Below are 14,869 nucleotides of genomic sequence, written 5' to 3' on the forward strand. Positions count from 1 at the left end.
GCCTAAAGAACTCCTAGACACTGTATTGACGGAGACGCTCACTGGAGTTACCACGAGTCAGCTAATATAAAAAATCTTTTTAAATTTTTTTTTAATAAAAGAAATAGAAAATTAAAATTACTAAAATAATAACAAAACAACTAAAGAGAAAAGATTGGAATACTCCCCCTTGAAGCGATTAGGTCGAGCATGGATGCATTTGGAGGTCGCGACTTCTCCCACTGCTCCACACTCCCCATTCTTATGATTGAGGTTGCCATCTCTCTCCATTTTTATTAAGCTATCATAAATTGCTAAAACGAACACAGAAAACTTGAAAAAAGGATTAGGAAATAAAAACTAAAATGAAAAGGAAAATCAACACACATCCAATTCCATGTTTCAAAGCAACAATCACCAATGGGTTGTGTAAGCTGGGACTTAAACCCAGTTCTCTTGCTTGTTGGGCAATTGTCCTTTTCTGTTGGACTACAAACACAACTTGTCCATTAATGTCATTAACTTTAAAACTTGAAATTGTCCAGTTAAGAAAAAAAAAATAAAGTAGGAAAGCCAAATAGAATCAAACAATGTTACCGATCCCCGGCAACGGCGCCAAAAACTTATTGCGTAGATTTAGCTCCACCAAAATGGATTAAGCTGCATCCTCAACTTGTGATACTCGCAAGTGCACGAACCGTTGGTAGTATAGCATATGTAAGTGCGAGGTCGATTCCACAGGGATTGGTGATTGAATGATCCAATTTAGTTTCCCTACACAAAATAGAAACAAAAACAAAGAACATAAAACAAGGAAGAAAGAAATAAGTAACTCAAGCAAATAAGTTCCCAAGTTCAATTTAGATTAATGGATTGATTCTAGCTAAAGTATGATTAAGCCATGGTGTGTGGTCATAACCTTGTGTTCCTAATTCCCTAATTTGATCATTTGTTGTCTAACCTAAAATTAAGCATTAGGAACCCATTAAGCATAGAAGAACATTTTAAACAACCAAGTATGTATCTAATCCCTGTTGTCGAATGTCCATACATACTCTTCCTATTCATAGTTCAATTCGAATTAAAGCATGGTGTATACTCTTAATTCAAACCAAGATAGCTAACATGCAAGCCTAAATGGTGATCAATCATTCAAACTAGCATATTAACTTATAAGCATAATGAATAAGAACAAAAACCATAATTGAAACTTGGAAACTAATTCAACTTGAAAACTTAAGAAAAGAATTTACATAACAAAGAAAAATAAATTACAACTAAGAAAACATTAAGGAAACTAAGAGAACTTTGAGGAAGAAAGGAAGTGTTTGAGAACTTTGAGGAGGGAGAAGAAAGTGTTTGGGAACTTTAGAGAATTTTGGAAGAACATGTGTTTGAGAGCTTTGAGGATTTTGGAAGGGAATGTGTTTAAGACATGGGGAATTTGGAAGAGAGTGTTTGAGAACTTGGAGGATTTGGAGAAGAAAGTAGAGAGGTGTTTTGAGAGCTTTGTGGATTTTGGAAGAGAGTGTTTAGGAACTTTGAGAATTTGGAAGAGAGTGGTTGAGAACTTGGAGGATGTTTGTGAACTTGGAGAATTTGAGAACTTAGGGAAGGAAGAGAAATGTGTTTGTGAAGTGTTTGAGACATGGAGACTTTTGGAAGAGAAGGGAAGTAGAGAGATGTTTGAGAACTTTGAGGATTTTGGAAGAACATGTGTTTGAAAGCTTTAGAGAATTAGAAGAAGAGAAAGGAAAAGTGTTTGATATTTAGTACAAAGAAAATTTAATAGAATGATCTTATTACAACAATTGAGAACTACAAAGGGAAACTAAGAGAATTTGAGGGAGAGAAGGGAAGGGAGCTCTAGAGAAGTGTTTGAGAGCTCCCCCCCCTTGGGGTGTTATTACAAGCTTAGAGAACTTCCCTATTTATAGGCCTAGGGGAAGTGAAAATCAGAATTCAATAAGACTAATGCATACAACACTTGAATTATAAAATCTGAAATGGTTGATGCACTTGTATTAGAAAATCTGAAATGGGTGATGCACTTGTATTAGAAAATCTTGAATTGGTTGATGCACTTCACCACTAAATCCCACCAGCAGCCCTAGCTCATCTTCATGTCACCATGACCAAGCTTCCAACCAGCACATGCTGAGGTCAGCATGACCAGCAACTTCAAGGGCTTACAACTTGGGCTTCTCTTAATCAAATTAGGACTTTAAGCACTCTAAATTGAAGTTCAGAATGTCTTCTTTCCAGCCATATGTTATTTGGGCCAATCCAAGGTCGGAGGAAGAAGTTAAGGCCGAAACAAATTGCTAACTCATTTTCCGCGCTGATAAGATCCATCCTGAGCATGGTTCTGTGTTTGCTAGGTAACGGACTCCAGATTTATCCAATGGGGCTGAATTTTGGATATGTTATAGTACACACCAATTGGAGCAACTTTCATGAAGAATGTGGCCTCATCCGAGCTATGTAGGTTGCTGAAACAAAGCTTGCAATATGACCTACGGAACTGGACTGGCAGGGGGCTGTAGCCATAATGAATTTGTCTTTAAGCTCTTCATCAATTCATCCAAATTAGGCCTTAACATGCTTGAATTGCATGAATTATGTTCTCCAAAGCCATCATTGTTACCTAAAGCTCAATTAACTGAAAGATAAACACAAAAAGGATTAAAAGCACAAGTTTAACTCAAAAACATAACCAAATCATAAGCTAGAAGGGTAAGAAATAATATACAATTATGAACCGATCAGCAGTCTCAGGATCACCCAATGTTATAAGCAATGAAGGATTAGGCAATGTTGCAAGCAAGAAGTTGCTAGCATGTAGTAGAGGAATGAGAAGAATCACCATGACATGACAAAATTATTTATAATTGCATTGTATTAAGCAAACATAGTGGGCATGTTTCTCTGCACAATCCCCAGTTATATATACATATATATAAGAGCACTACTAGAAGCAGTAAACATGAAATATGCAAATAAATCTATAAACCATAACATGTAAAATGCTCTAGGCAGCAGTAAATCTATAAACCATAACATGCAAATAAGTCTCTCATGGTTTCACAACTTATGAAGGAAAATTTGTGTGGTTCACAGCATCTGGGAACCCCTGTGTCTCCAAGCAGACTGCAGCATGTTTTTTGCATACAAATCCATCTTTTCCCTTCACATTGTCCAACTTGTTACTTGAATAGAACTGCAGCTCTGGCATGTTAGTCCACAATTCCAATTTTCGGTGTCACGCAACAGTACTGCCTTCCTCAAATGCTTGTAACTTGAAGGGTCTAGCACATAGTTGATGTCGTACCCATCAGGCAACTCATTTATCTTGCTACCAATTTCTTGGGGCTCAAGGAAATCATAAGGTGTTCCTTTCACAGTTGCAATTTCACCAGTGGGAATGAGTTGGTCATTAATGGGTGTGATGTTGGACCCGAAAAGCTGGAGATGGTGCGAGAGGATGTCGCCACTGTTGTGGCCACGGAGATTCCAGTAGGTGTGGTGGGCTAAGTTCACTAGAGTGGCCTTGTTAAGAGCTTTGGCTCCCATTTTGATAGCTAATTTATTTGTCTCAATAAGCATGTATGTTACTGATACAACAAGATCACCAGGAAAGCCTGCATTAACAATTAGCAGAGATTTCATTGTTAGTGTTGCCCAATCTACATTAGTCACATCCACAGTCATTCTTAATTGTTGTCCATGTTTTACCTTGTTCACCATCCAAGCTGTTATAGGTGAATGTTATGTGACTATCTTTGATGTAACTTTTTACTGTCCATACAACATCACTGAATCCTTTAAGGCCACCTGACATAATCACAAGAAAATTATGTTATATATCGAATATTTAACTCAAATTCCGAGAAGAACATGAAATGATCATAAACATACCTTCATTTGCAACCAACTTGTAGTGAACACCATCTAAACTAAATTGAGCACTTCCAATTCTATTGGCAACACGTCCAACAATGGCTCCAAAGTAGACTGAATCATTCTACAATACTTGCAACCGCTCAATTAACATTCAATAGCAATCATTCTAATTTGATCGAAACACGAAGAAGATAAAACATATTTATGAACTGACCTAGTAGTCTTTAAGTGATTTGAATGCAAGAACAACGTCGTCTAGTTTTCCTGAAATAAGATGAGAGAAATCATACAAATGAGAACATAAGATGCAGATTTTATAAACACATGGAATGCAAAATTTGAACACCAAATAAAACTATTGAAAACTTGCGCAGTCACAATCCCACATACCGTTCTTCTCAGGAGAACAACAGAGAGCACAATTGCACCATAATTGGTCAGCTTCACAGAGAAATCTCCCCTCTTCAATTCATGAATTCCAACCTTTTGATTTGCCTCAGAACAATAAAAAACCAACGGCAACAAGTGAAGAAAACACCAAAACACGATAGATATCTTAGGCATTGTATTGTAGGCGAACAATAAACCCTCTACCACCATCAAAATGCTTGAATGTGATGAATTATATATAGAAGATAATCAAGATTGAGATAAGATTATTGCTGATAGCGGATAATGGTATGATTATATGTTTGTTGGAGATGGGAGATAAGAGTAAATTTCGAAACAAACTGGATTTCAATTTAGCAATATGTTGTTGTCATATTTGACTTAATTTGAAATTTAAAATTTATGAATTTGAATTAATATCAATCATTAAACTACCAAATATAATATGTGGGAAATTTATTTGGTTTGGAAATTCTACATTTATAGAGGGAAAAAAAATCTGCAATTCTGACCTCATCTTTGGGCAATTCAAACTTCTGTGCGCCTGCCAGTAAATATACTATGTTTGCAATTGGTGAAAGGTTTATTCCCATTTTCTCTACTTCTTGCTCATGATCTGAATTTGTTGTCATTTGAAACTCATATGATCCTCCATAACTGCCCCTTAGCTGCTTGTAGATTAATCAAGGGGTTAACTTAATAAAGTTGCAGCTAAACCAGTGAATTAAGCCTTAACTAGTCCCAAACTTTTTAGATGATTTGGGAAAAGACATTGCAATTCTGCAAGCCTCTATCTGCAAGAATATGACAACCAATGCAAATTGTCCTATTTGCCATGGGGCATCAGAAACTTTAGAGCATTTGTTCAGAAGTTGCAACAAATCTCTCTGTGTTTGGAAACTCTATTGGTACCCCACATTGAGTTGCTCACACCTTCGTCCTCCCCTTTAAAGATTGGCTGCAAATAAATCTTAAGGACAGATTATGGCATCTAATCCTATTAACATTGCTAGGGATTGGCTTGTGGCTAATAGGTCCATCTCTACCAAACCACCTAGAGAAGATGTTATGGTGGCGTGGAAGTATCCCCTTGAAATTTGGATTAAACTTAATACTGGTGGTAGTTGTCACACTATTGCTTCTCACATTTGCGTTGGAGGTCTCAGAAAGCAAGAGTAATGATAAGACTGACAATACATTGCAAACCCCACATGGACCCCTCCAATTTTTAGAGTGCACAAACAGAACAGTTCACCTAACACTTAGTTAACTGCTGCTGTTGTGTTAGCAAACAAGCATTCTTACACAAAAAAGAATCAGATTCATATATATATGACGATTTTATTAGTTGAAAGCATTTCCTTTTCCCGTTTTGATTTGCATTTATTATTCTTTTTCAATGTGAACCAGGGCACTTCACCAAAAGAGCTTATATGGATCCATTCCCAATGAAATTACCAATTGTCCTGAGCTTAGGGCTGTGTAAGTGGAAACGTTTCCTTCTCATTTCTGTATCTCCTTTGAGTTCCCATCTATTTATGTTATATGTCACAAGAATTGAGCATTGCATTCCCCTTTTCTTCTACCTGTTAGGTACTTGAGGGCTAAGTATATGTAAGGAGGTATAACATCAGTTATTGGAAACCTTTCTCATCTCACAATACTGTAGGACTTTCGTCTTTGTCTTATCCTTTTTGGTTTACAAAGTCTTTGTTACATGCCACAATTCTCCAATAGTATAGTGTCTCAAATTACATAATTGCTTCTATATGTCTTAGGAACTTGTCCACTAAATTCTTCTCCGGGGAAATCCTAGATGTTGGAGTTCTAAGCACTTTTAGGAACAAGTTGTAATCCCATCTGTCATTCAATAAACTTGTGTTGCATATGCTCGTGTTTTCCAGATGTACGTGTAGGTTATAGTTCTGTGCATTTAAGTAAGATATAGACATGCGTTTGCTCCTGTCAGCCAATCGCTCCTTTAGTGAAGCATTTGGTGCAACAAAAAAAATTGGTCAATTTTCATAATATCTTAGCAATGCGCAGCTTCTTTGTTCATAAAGAAAATTGGCTAATAGAAATAGAAACCAAATAAATCAGTTGTGCCCTTCACCGAAACTACCATCGTACCCTTGCGGCATACGGTGGGCCCTAAGTTGCCCTTCCCAGAAACTATTATTTTGCCCTCTTCTATTTTATAACAATTTTAATGCTTTTTCAAGGGATCTTCTGTTATATTGTGGCAAATGGAATAAGGCAAAAATTATAAATAAATAAATAAATAATCAATTATTAATTCCAAAGTTATCTTTTGAGCTTGTGGTGGGTCAACATATATTTTGGGGTTTTATATTCACTTATGATTATTGTAATTAATAAATACACTAACCAATGGAAAATTTGGGAAATATACTGAAATAATCACTTTTCACAAATGTTATTCTAAAATGATCACGTTACAAATTCTATTAGGATATAATCACTTTGGGATGTGAAATTACCCAAGTGCCCTCCATATAAATACATATCTATTGTGGAGTTATTGGGCATTGATTGGCGACCTAACACTTCTGACTTCTTTCTCTGTCTCAGCTGTCTCTCACGGTTTCCCCTTCCTCTCTCCGCGCGCTCTCTCCATCGACCACGACGACTCTCTTTCTCCCTCTGTCGCGAAAACCTAAGCATCACTCTCTTGTTCTCTCTCAGCAGTCAAAGTTAGGTTTTGTTGAGGGGGTTCTTGAAGGTGAAAGAGAGGGTTTCTTCGTTAAATGCTCTCTCCCTTCAACAATCTCTCAGTTCCCTCTCTTTTCATGTCTTCAATCGACGTCTTTCTCTTCTCCTCTGCTCCTTCGCGGGATTATTCCTCCAAATCCAAATTCCAAGAAGTTCCAGAGACGGGGGTGAGTTTCTCTGATGTAGCTGGAGCTGACCAAGCAAAGCTGGAATTGCAGGAGGTGGTTGATTTCTTGAAGTACCCAGATAAGTACACTGCCCTTGGAGGCAAAATCCCAAAAGGCTGTCTTTTGGTGGGTCCACCTGGTACCGGCAAGACCCTTCTGGTTCGGGCCGTGGCCGGCGAGGCTGGAGTGCCGTTTTTCTCTTGCGCAGCTTCAGAGTTCGTGGAATTATTTGTGGGAGTGGGTGCGTCGAGAGTGCGGGACTTGTTCGAGAAGGCCAAGTCGAAAGCGCCGTGCATTGTGTTCATTGATGAGATTGATGCGGTGGGAGGAATGCTTTGATGCAAATTGGTATGTCTTAAGGTTGTCGTAAGAGTTGGCAGAACGACGTTACTAAGTTTTATGCTGAAAAGAATTAAGAAGATTGAAAATCATGTAATTGGAAGATTTTTTAAAATTTCATGTGGCGTTAACATATTAGTGTACTCATCAATAACTGAGTTTGATGTTTCTGTAGTATGTAAGGTTTTTTATTGTGTTAGCAGACATAAGGCTGTTTTTAAATAAAAATAGTAATGTGAGATACCTTAAGAAGGTAAACTGAACACATAGTGAGGCAATGAGTAAGACTATTGGAAGCAGGTAAGCCTTGGTCTTTGTTTTGAAAGTTTTGTGAAATGCCCTTGCTAGTTTGTGTAAGAAATATTTTTCTCCATAACTTGACATGATATAATGTGATAATTTTCACCGCATGGAGATTATGTTTTATGAAGAGTCCTTCTTGGCTTTATGAATTACTTGGACTTCCCTACCAACTATAATATGTGTATGCTGCAGGAAGGGTGACTCCGGAAAGTGTTATCTTCAGCTTTGGGACTATCCTTTTGGATCTTCTCAGTGGGAAACACATCCCTCCTACTCATGTGAGTATTTTAACATGTCATGCCCTTGTTCTCCACTCAGTCAGTTTGGAATGGACCCATGGTCTGTAAAAATTAAAGTCCAGTGCTTCTGCCAATGAGTTATGCGGAAGTCCATACACTGTATGGTAAATTGGTAATAGAGGAGTTGTTTGTTCAAATTCCTCTTACTCGGAAGTCTTTAGTACTCGGAAATAAGGGGCCCTTTGGATGGATGTTTTTGATCTTGCCTCACGATGTTTGCAATATGAACCCAGGGAGCGGCCAAATACCAAAGACCTTGTTGCAACAGTTGCCCCACTGCAAAATAAATCTGATGCAAGTCTTCCATGCCTTTTCTCCTCATGGATGCAATTACATGTTGTTTTCGTTCTGTTCGTTTCTTAAACATTGCCTTTTTGTAAATATTATCACCACCAACATTCTGAACCAAAAGTAGTGCAACTATGCTCCCTAAATAAATGCAGTTTATTTTCTTTATACTTTTAACGACCTTGTATGTTTCCTGTTCTTATCATTCTCTGTCATGCATAATCTCACTCCTTCCCAGTCTGATTTTGTTCCCTCAAAGCAATTTTAACTACCTCTACATTTTCTGAAACATGCTTAGTCAGCAATTTTTTATGATGACGATGCTTTGTAGGTTCCATCTTATGCGATGCTGGGAATTCCAAAGCACGAGGAAGCACCTCCGACTCCACAACATCCTCTTTCGGCCATGGGCGATGCCTGTTCAAGGATGGACCTCACAGCCATCCATCAAATTTTGTTAATGACACACTACAAAGATGATGAAGGAACCAATGAGGTAATTGGATTGTGCACACGTAGGTTCAGATGGTTCTCTGATGCCTTTCTGAAACTGTTTGTCTTTGTGTTAGTTGTCTTTCCAAGAATGGACTCAGCAAATGAAGGATATGTTGGAGGCGCAAAAGCGTGGGGACTTAGCATTTCGTGACAAAGATTTTAGATCAACAATGGACCGTCACTCTCAGGTATGCATTCTGCAATAGGAGGTAGAGTATGCATTCCTGTCCCCCATTTAACAAGTTTACACTTGATTAGTATTTTGATGCCACAAGGGTCAGGCACTTCATTTTTTCTCTCGTAGATAATGAGTTTCAAATTTGTTAGTATTTCGTGGTACAAAGGACAGGGCTGCTTGTGAATTGTATAAGAAAGTGAAAGGTTTTATGCGATGTTGGTAAAAACCGGTATTCATATCAGACTGTACCTGATAAAAAAGCTGTTTTCGTAAGTAGAAAATAGGATGGCCATCTTAATTTCTTTTAAGGTTCTGAGATGAGTTAGGGCACTTCCAGCAGTCAAACCCTTGCCATGGCAAGGGGGGGGCTAAGGCTGACACTATTCACATGAATAGTGTCTGCCCTTGCAAAAAGTAAGTTGCACTTCCAGCAGTTGCCCGGGCAAAGGGCAGGCACTGTAGCATAGCACTGTAGCAGATCACTGTAGCATCACTATGGCAGATGACGTCAGCAGCCTTCGGGCCAGCACTCGGGCTGATCCTGCCTTCGGGCCTGCCCAGGCAGGTGGACCCCAGTAGTTGCCCGGGCTGGACTTTGCTGCTGGAAATGGGTTTTGGAGTTTTACCCCCCCCCCAGCCCTTGCCCTAGGGGGCTGCTGGAAGTGCTCTTAGGCCTAATCTATGAAGGACAATTATGTTGGTGATTTATCTGAGTTCTCTGGCGTTCATAATGTACTCAAGTGTCACTGGTTATGCCTACGTATCTCTGACTCTGTTTTTTCCCTCAGGTTGGATTAGCTCTTGGAGAGTTGCGAAAGGAAAATAATTTCCTAAGAATCCTTTGGCCAGTAACTAATCCACCTTCAAGTCAAGAACATCTTTTACATCCTCAACTTTTACAGAAGCCTCTCCGCCCATTCCTGGTTCGAAGGTATTTTGATGATGTAGGAGTGTAAAACGTGATTCCATTAAGGATGTCATGTCCTTTTTGTAATATGTTGTAGATTATGAATATTTAGTGGGAATGTGGAATGAAATTATAGTGGGAATGTGGAGTTTTTGTATTGCCATTGTATTGCTCCCCTATTGTATTTGTATTGTCATCATATTGCCATTTTAGTGTTGTGGTATTGCTTGGTTATTGCACTTATATTTGTTTCTTATCACTTGTTTTTTCAAGTTTATCTTATGAAGGAACTTATAAGGATATTTTGTAAAAGAAAACACTTGATCGTGTAATTTTATATTGTAAAGGAAAATGCCAGATCATTATTCATTATCATACAAATAAGGTACAACAAGCACCGTATAGAATTTGTAACGTGATCATTTCAGAATAACATTTGTGAAAAGTGATCATTTAAGTATATTTCCCGGAAAATTTTCCAGGATATTAAGATTGGTCAAACAATTGTCATATAAATACTACACTCTTAGTTTTAGTAAAAATAGAGTAGCTTCTTGTTGGTTAGAATATATAGATATTTATAAAAATACCCAATCCTAGACATGTATTTATAAAAATACCCAAGCACTATTTAAATATAGAAACATACCCAAAATGAATTTTGGGTATGTGTGTAATGATGAGTTCTTGTTGCTAATCAGCTGAAGATTGTGTTTTGAATTTTGATTGAAGTAACTAATGAACATTTTTATTTTTATTTTGGATTTGGACATTTTATTTCATTAGAGGTATTATTAATCAGAGAAATTTAGAATCAATACTTGTGGTGAACAAACATGGAGATAATTGAGAAAGCACTTGTAAAGATACAAAGGAACATTTCCAATAGAAATTTGCTTTTAATCATTTACTAGCATGCTGCAATACAATATGGGCAACAATGCCACATACTCTTATAGTTATACAAAACTCATAAGAATGCAAAGAGACTAGAAATATAACAATGCTCAACTTCAATTCATGTATTAAATAACATCATAATCCCCATATGTTTCTAACTCAGAGGGATCTACAGTTCTTCCTCAACAATGGAACCATTAATTTTTCCGGACCCAAAGCCGTGCTCGGAATCTTTATAGCAGAGGCAGTGTATCTGGTTTTCGTTATACTTCAACTTCAATGTCCTTGCCATTCCTAAGCAAAGTCCATCCAGATCTCTATTTCCACCACTTCTTCTCTGACAAAGATATAAGCTGTGCGAAAGAAAATGCATAGGGTATTAGTAAGTAGCATTCTACAGTTCTCATCCAACTCCAAAAGAAGTAAAGTATTCAAAGATCTCTAAATGCAAATAATTTTATATTCACAGCTGCAAAGTGTTTCGCAATTACTCTATTTCTAAACAAAGAAAACTTCAGGCTGCTCAAACCATCAGCTTTGAGGAGATCAGGGATAAACAGAAACAATGTGAGAGTAATGTAGGCAAACTAACAGGTGGAAGAAAGGATGGACGACTAAACGATCAAATACAAAACCAATCCGACTCCAAGGCATCTGAAAGCTCAGTAAAACAAACAAACAAGATGAAAAAAGTGTAATGCACTAAAAAATGATCTTCAAGTATCCAAACTACATGGTAATTGATCATTTATGGAAAAATATTAATACCTTGATGAATATTTTAAATCTCATAACATAGATATTGATCTCTAAAATTAGTTTCATATACAAGAGCATTTTTAGGGATGAACAAAGTGACTGACAATCTTGCACAACTAGGGTAATTGGTATCCTAGTCCCAGGATATTGATATGCCAATGCAGCACGGAATTCCAACACTGAACCAGCTTGAGTTCAGCTCAGGTTCACAATATTTCAAGGTTTAAAGAGGCATACTTAATCTTTTCACGGAAGACCCGAAGACCACTCAGATTGACCCTCTCAGTAAATCCCAGTATCCAGCACTAACAACTGAATCTTGCACAATTTTTACTAATTCTAGCTTTATTTATCATATTAAAGTATGAATGCCAGAGGCGACACAAGCAAGCATACGAGCAAAGAGACACACATGACATCAAGTACGCACTAATATTATGTATCCCCACCTGACGAGCAACCTGTGCTAATCGTCGACTTTCCCGAGATGATTCACTCAATAAGCTTGACTTCTGTGGCTCTAGAGAAACATTTTGTTCCTCCCCTGTCTTTCTTTCCAAACTGTCATTGTCAAGAAGGGACAACCTTTCAGGGCTGCTCAATTTCTCCTTCTTGCGCTTTCTGCAGAATGTATATTTAAGAAACTTATTGTCTGCAGGTTGACTACCAGTGCCACCATCTAAATCAGATGCTCTCATATCCGACTTATTTAATGGTTTATTATCTTTCTCAACATCTGTTTTGCAAGCCAGAATCTCCAATTTTTCTGCAGAGAAACATTCCTGTCTGGTCAATTCTGATTCTTCAATGATCATCTTATCATTGTCCATTGCCTTCTGAACACTACAAGGTCTAAAAAACCCTGCATCATTGTCAGTTACGTTAGAACATCCTGACCGTGTACTCATTGCAGTTGTATCTGATAGTAATTTTGGGGTCAAAACAGATTCTGTGACTTTTCGAATTTCATCTTCAGATTTCTTGGAAGCATTATCTGTGAGAGCATTGTTCTTGACTGAAGAAGCAGAAGTAATGGAGCAGGATAGATCTTGGCGCATTTCCTTGAACTGATGAGGAAGATACCTGCATGAGGGAGCTTTGCTCCTCCTATATCTAGCAGCTCTTTTCCTCTTATTTTGAAAGGACTTAAAGGCAGGTGCTTGAATATGGCTACCATCTAGCTGCATCACTTTCGGTTGTTCTTGGTTCTTCTCTACCCCATGCGTATTGCCAACCTTTGGTTTAGGCGTGTTACGCATCCCTTTACCTTCATCATCTCCTCTGATGAATGTTGCATTCTTTGCATCATCAACTAGTCCAGAAAGAGACAAATTTTCATCCAATAGGTTTCTTTCAAATGCACGAATTCTCTGAGTGCATCCATTTCTGTATAACTCAGGCTCTTTACTTCTCATTACTAAAGAGGCAAAATCGGGATTAGGAACATAGTACCGATCCTTAAGAGCATCATTTGCACTGTAGCACCTGCTCCCCTCATATGTCCCATTCGAAATTGAATTCTTTTCATAAGTTGCAACTGCATCTATCTGTGAACTCAGTTGAGATATCATTAACCCTGGAGCAGCAGTATCACTGTCTAAACTTTCCCCTGCCAGAGGCTGTGGTTGATTCTTTGTCACCTTCTCCAGTTGAGTCTGCGCTTCGCTCAACTCTTCCCTAAGGTCTTTCACTATATCCTCAGCTTCCTGGAGCTGTGCTTCAAGTTCGTCAATCTTTTTTTGTTGACTCGAGGACATCATCTTTGCTTCACAAGCCTGAACATATGGCACAATCAGTTACTCAACTCGCTTGATTTATTTCATCAGAAAATTAATAACAAAAGCCTAATAAACCACTTTTAGTGAATCATGTCTTTTTCTCCAAGCAATCCCCTTTAAAATGAAAACCAACTATAACAACAAATTCCATCCTTGATAGAAAACAGGAATTCCCAATAACATATGTTGTTCCTATTGATCACATGTTGAGAACAACACAAGTTTAAAACTAAACAACAATTCACACCACACTGCATCCACAAAAACACAACTTTAACAAATCCCAACTGTATATCCACATTACTTCACCAACAGAGAATGAAAGAACAGTCAAAACCAACATTCAAACAAAATACAAATGTAACAAAAGCAACTTCATTTGAGACCATACATATACCTTGGAATCCAACATTTGTTTGAGCCTAAGAAGCATCCGAAACGCCTCTTCTTTAGTCGAAAAGAGCTCCCTTTGAAACCTTAGAGCTTTTCTCTCCGACAGTACAATACGTGCCGCCGCCTCTTTCGCCGTGTTGAGGATTATTTCGGCGTAGGCCTTCTTCAAAGCCGTCAATTTCTGAGACAAAACCAAAAACCCACAAAGAATCAAACAAAAACCCACCAAAAAACAACTCAAACAAGACCAAAACAAAGATCGCAATCAACTTTCAAGACCCTCTTTCGAATTTTCAAAAACAAAAAGAGAGAGAAAAAGAAAAGGTAGTTAGTTGGTGGTGGTGATAGAAAGAGAGGGAGAGAGAGGGAGTTTAGATTGTGAAGAGTAGGGCAAAGTCGAAATTACAAGTTCAGACTCCTCCATTTTCGCTAATGCAGAGAAGCCGTTGCTGGTTTTCAAACCAAGTCGTGTCTGGGTCTTGAAAATAAAAAGAAATAGAGAAGAAGAAGAGAAGACGCGGAGGTTTTCTGTTTTCCCCTCACTTTGCAGCAGCAAGCAGCTGTCTGTTGGGAACTGAATGTCATAACCATATTACCCGATCTGCCCTCGTTACCCTGGTTAATTTACGACATTGCCACGTCTCCTGACGAGCCAACCAGTCACAACTCGGTGCGGTTGTATTTTCAGTTGGGCGCCCTTTTTGTTTGTGGGGTCCCCTCCTCCTCCTCTCCTCCTCCTCCTCGCGCCGCGCCATGATTGCGGTCCCGCCATCGATGACGTGGATGTCTAGTAAGCGGAAACGTGGCGAGTGCGCACGTGGCTTCATGGGCACGCATTGGGCTTGTGGGAAAACGGGGCTTTGAAAGGCGTGGTGCGACAGTTGGGCGGTACTGATTGCAGGCCTACTCTGCCTACAGTGGGTTAACGAGACATAATATAATAATGTCTTTTTGGTTTTGGGAGTTTATATGCAAGAATTAAATTTGTAAATATTCGTTCTTGAAAATCAATACATAGCTCAATTCAAAGATGAAATATGTTAGAAAGATCATAGCTG

General features: G+C 38.3%; 2 protein-coding genes and 2 pseudogenes across 3 annotated transcripts; 2 read left to right on the forward strand and 2 right to left on the reverse strand.

Moving 5' to 3' along the window:
- Nucleotides 1-3,010: 3,010 nt before the first annotated feature.
- Nucleotides 3,011-4,446, reverse strand: LOC110766937 (uncharacterized; annotated as a pseudogene).
- A 2,393-nt stretch (nucleotides 4,447-6,839) lies between these two features.
- On the forward strand, nucleotides 6,840-10,226 carry LOC110752077 (serine/threonine-protein kinase BSK1-like). Of its 2 annotated transcripts, XM_088253101.1 has the most exons (5): nucleotides 6,840-7,520; nucleotides 8,007-8,092; nucleotides 8,733-8,897; nucleotides 8,971-9,084; nucleotides 9,863-10,226. In XM_088253101.1, exons 1-5 carry the CDS (start codon nucleotides 7,511-7,513, stop codon nucleotides 10,028-10,030), a joined length of 543 nt encoding a protein of 180 aa, XP_088109227.1. In that variant the 5' UTR covers nucleotides 6,840-7,510; the 3' UTR covers nucleotides 10,031-10,226. The 2 variants fall into 2 exon arrangements, with proteins under 2 accessions (XP_088109227.1, XP_088109226.1); XM_088253100.1 differs by lacking the exons at nucleotides 6,840-7,520; nucleotides 8,007-8,092 and adding an exon at nucleotides 8,137-8,407.
- On the forward strand, nucleotides 7,041-7,511 carry LOC110752078 (ATP-dependent zinc metalloprotease FTSH 1, chloroplastic pseudogene; annotated as a pseudogene).
- Nucleotides 10,227-10,860: 634 nt separating the features above from the next.
- LOC110752119 (uncharacterized) lies at nucleotides 10,861-14,408 on the reverse strand. Its single transcript, XM_021952721.2, has 4 exons — nucleotides 14,218-14,408; nucleotides 13,816-13,992; nucleotides 12,090-13,415; nucleotides 10,861-11,234 (listed from the first exon to the last, which is right to left on the reverse strand). The coding sequence occupies exons 1-4, from the start codon at nucleotides 14,233-14,235 to the stop codon at nucleotides 11,199-11,201; spliced, it is 1,557 nt and encodes a 518-aa protein (XP_021808413.1). The 5' UTR covers nucleotides 14,236-14,408; the 3' UTR covers nucleotides 10,861-11,198.
- Nucleotides 14,409-14,869: the final 461 nt, after the last annotated feature.

Source organism: Prunus avium, chromosome 5, assembly GCF_965620075.1.
Source record: "Prunus avium chromosome 5, drPruAviu1.hap1.1, whole genome shotgun sequence".
Lineage (NCBI taxonomy): Eukaryota > Viridiplantae > Streptophyta > Magnoliopsida > Rosales > Rosaceae > Prunus > Prunus avium.